General features: G+C 39.5%; 1 protein-coding gene across 2 annotated transcripts in view; it reads left to right on the top strand.

Annotated features, from left to right (window-relative positions):
* Positions 1-1,542, top strand: part of LOC111260034 (uncharacterized) — a 10,702-nt gene extending 9,160 nt beyond the window's left edge. For both annotated transcript variants that reach the window (XM_022832507.2, XM_022832506.2), the window contains exon 2: positions 871-1,542. In XM_022832507.2, coding sequence (XP_022688242.1) covers positions 878-1,402 — 525 coding nt within the window. In that variant the 5' untranslated portion in view covers positions 871-877 and the 3' untranslated portion in view covers positions 1,403-1,542. The remainder of the gene's footprint in view (positions 1-870) is intronic.
* The last annotated feature ends 2,179 nt before the right edge of the window (positions 1,543-3,721 follow it).

Genomic DNA, 3,721 nt, shown 5'->3' with positions numbered 1-3,721 from the left:
GTTAGAGCTTATATATATATATATGTATTTTTTTTTTCACAGCGTATTACTGTAATTTTATATTTGAATTATTCATTTTCGACCAATGTGTATTACTTATAATACAATATGCACCGTGATCGACAATAAAAATGCATCCATCCTGTTCCTTTTTGTCCATCAAATAGGAATGTGTAGAAGGTCAGGAGTGGCAATAAGACGTTTCTGTTAGTAAGCTATTACTAGAAAAAGCAATGGTCCAAGGTAACATCAGTGAGCTTCGTAACGTTGGCAAAAGCCTTGCCAAGATCGATCTCATTTACATTGCCCTGAGAGACTAGGATCATAAAATTAAAATCTCGGCCAGCAGTTTACTATTCGCTACTCCGTAGTTAGGTTTATATGCTAAAGAAAATGTATTTCAAGAGTAGAGAAGCTACGACGAGCTACTTCCTTGAGCGAATTTATTTAAGGACAGATAAAAAGTAGGTTTCTCTTAGGACAGTAGAAGGTGATGATGTCGCGTCATGAGCCAGCCACCGAAGGTGACGCCTTCTTTAATTGGTAGCTTTATATTTAATTCAAATATATATTTAACATCTGCAAAGTGTTCTCTTTGTAAAAATGTACACAGTATTATGAAGCACCGTTAACTTCATCGAAAACGTTGTTCGTGAAGCTACCTAAATAAACATTTTTTATTATTTAATTTCAATTTGATTCACGTTCGAGGTTATCTGCCCGCTCTGATAATTACAGCCACTGTTATGATTTAGAAGTTGTTTTCCTCTTCGTTCACACAGAATTATTCTTATAGGCATCCCTTCCATGAATGCGTCAAGGTTACCCCGCACTCAGTTCTCTTTGCCATTGATCTGCTGTGCATTTCAGGCGTAGGATGGCGACGCAGATCTTAAAGGGCAGAAGTATCTCGGAGCAAGCTCGACTTCCAAAATCGACCTATCCCCCACCTCCACTCATGTTTCAGGACCCCAGTCACCTGAACTCTGCGTTATCGCAGAATCTCCACACACACGAACTGTGCGATCTTCAACCGTTGCAGGTGCAATCACATTCCCCTCGCCATCTTCACACACATCTGCAAACTACCATTCTGCCTATTCCACTAAATATGCAAAACCATCTGCACAACCATTTGCACTCGGTGCAACATATCTTACCGCCAAACGGCCGAGGACCGACCAAAGGTGGTCACGTTGGCCCAGGCCCCCGTGCCCCCCAGCATAATATTCCATGCGCTTCACTCAAGAGCTCTGGCAAGCACCGTTCCTCAGGAAAGCTGAACGTTAACTGTGGGAACACAATTAGTTGTGTCTACATTGATAAGAACGGCGTTACGACAGCGACATGGAGCAAAGATGGTGAGTCTGAGTGCGAGTCAGCTGGTGGAAGTAGTATTTAAATGCGCTGATACTGACGCGATCGTCATGTCCCAGTTTTGCCTTTAAACGTGTACGTAATTCAGACAGAAGTAGATTAATTTTGTGACATCTAGTAACTGACAGATATGATTTTGATAAATTCAACACATATTGATCGTCACTTCGATGTCCTTCCTTTTATCGATACATCAAGTAGAAGTCTTCGATAGCAGCTTAGTGGACACAATTGATTCGGTTCCACGAAGCAATGTCAGGCCAAAAATAACAGCGTCCTATTGTGGTGTATCAAAAGGCTTCAGTGGCAGCACAGTTACAACTCAGCTAACTGGCAAGGCAATAAAAAGTATAGTAGAGCGACACGACCAGGTAAAAGCGATTGACGATTAACGCATGTCAAGGCAACGCATTTGCCTGTAGTACACTTAGGACATACGTAAGGCTTGCCATTGTCCAAGAGTCATCAAAAATCATTGTACAAGAGATGAGCATTTTGAAATAGACACCGAATTGTGCACACGATTCATAGAATTCGGGAAAGCGTAAAATCTTTATATCACTTCCAATGCTTAAACAAACTACCTGGGAACACTATGTGTTTACATAATGCACTGGGATATGTGCACATTTTTCAACTGTGTTTCGTTAGTTCTATAGTTAAGTGGGCTGTAGGGGCAGTTGGCTTTGAAGTTAAGATCAACTTACTTAGTGAATTAACCGGTAGCAACCAGACATAGATCCAGCTAAATTGAATTGCTACGTTCATCTTACAGACAACCTGAGAGTGACGCACCTCCGTATAGACTAAATAGAATACTATTACTATATACAGTTCATTGTATCTTCCTAATTTTTTAACCTAGTTTTTTTCTTAAACAAAGTCTAACAAAGTATCTAAGTAGCGTATACAGTATACAAACAGCTGTGTGTAATTAAAATGTACGGCTTAAGTAAAAATCACTTACCACCAGATACTGTGGGTCATCAAGAGACATGGTCATTGCGTCAAATAGTATAATACTCTTCTCAGCATTAGCTAGATCTTTCCTCATAGAGATATCGGGAGCACAAGATGCCTCTATCATTCATTAGCACGACATTTTCTCCTTTGAAATCGTCACTTACTACCGTTGAAATCAACAAACAAAATATATATTTAAAAAAAAAAAAACTTCTTTTCCATAAAGTCAATTTGACATTTTTATGTATGTATCAAATCAGTATCCGAGTATTATAGTATTAGAAGTAAAATTTATGGTGTTAACTATGAGTAAACATTGATCCCGTTACAGAGAATTGCCAAAATAACGGTGCCATAACAGCCTTGCTCTTTTGATAAAAGACTGGTAAATAATTAAGTTTCTTGCAATAGGGTCAGCGTAGATGCTCGACTAGAATGATTCTATGCGTCACATTCTAAGCATGCAATGTACATCGCTCAAGCTTTGAAGGCTCGTTTCTAAAGTTACACGTTAGCGAAAATTCAAGTTCAACCATGTATTGCATAAACTTCAACGAACCGAGATTCGCTAAGCATCGCTATTATCAGCATCATAGCAAAGTGTCTAGAGATTCAAAAAACGTCTGTGACAGATGCGTAAACGAATTGCTAAAATTACCTTCGTTTATCATTCGTTTCGACCCGGGCAACCTCATTAATAGACCACCTGTTTTTCGATGATCGTCTGTCTGATTACGGCGTTGCCTTTCATTCTTGATTCTATGAATCTCATGAGACTGCCTCTCTGTCTAAGTGCTTCTAGAGAAACAATGATCTCTTCATGTAACAGAAAATAATGGATACGCCATATTAAAATAGGCGGAACTTATTGAAGCCCTCACACATATCTATTTAATTAAATACTTTTTTCCGATGTTTACCTCCTGTACCGCCTTTGAACGTTGTTTTAGACGGCTAGTTTTCGGCGTGAAACAAACTATGTTTGTGCTTGGATTCGCTGATAGATCACTACGCGTCCATACATTTCGTAAGCAAACACCCTGCCATAGTTTTGTGTGAAGAACTTGCATAGCTACTTAAAGGGGACAAGCCATACCCATTCGACGAAAATGATTTCTATACTGATGAAATCTAAGCTAAAAATACTATGTAACGAGCAAATAAGGAAATTTTGCTGTAACTAATAGTGGACCTGAAGTACGTTGGTAAGCGTGGCCTTCTCGTAGCTTCCATTGTAGCAGACTCTGTTCAAATCGGCTTAGACCCTTCTGCTGCCTTACCTGCGTTATCCCTAACTACATGTGCTCTCTTCTTAGCCAGCTTTTCGTGCTTGGGGCACTTATGCTGCAAACTGGCCAAAGTTATTTTGTCAGATGGCCAT

Source organism: Varroa jacobsoni, unplaced genomic scaffold, assembly GCF_002532875.2.
Source record: "Varroa jacobsoni isolate VJ856 unplaced genomic scaffold, vjacob_1.0 scaffold_392, whole genome shotgun sequence".
NCBI classification, from domain to species: Eukaryota; Metazoa; Arthropoda; class Arachnida; order Mesostigmata; family Varroidae; genus Varroa; species Varroa jacobsoni.
The sequence above is the reverse complement of the archived record's forward strand: the minus strand, read 5'-3'. Positions and strand labels throughout refer to the sequence as shown.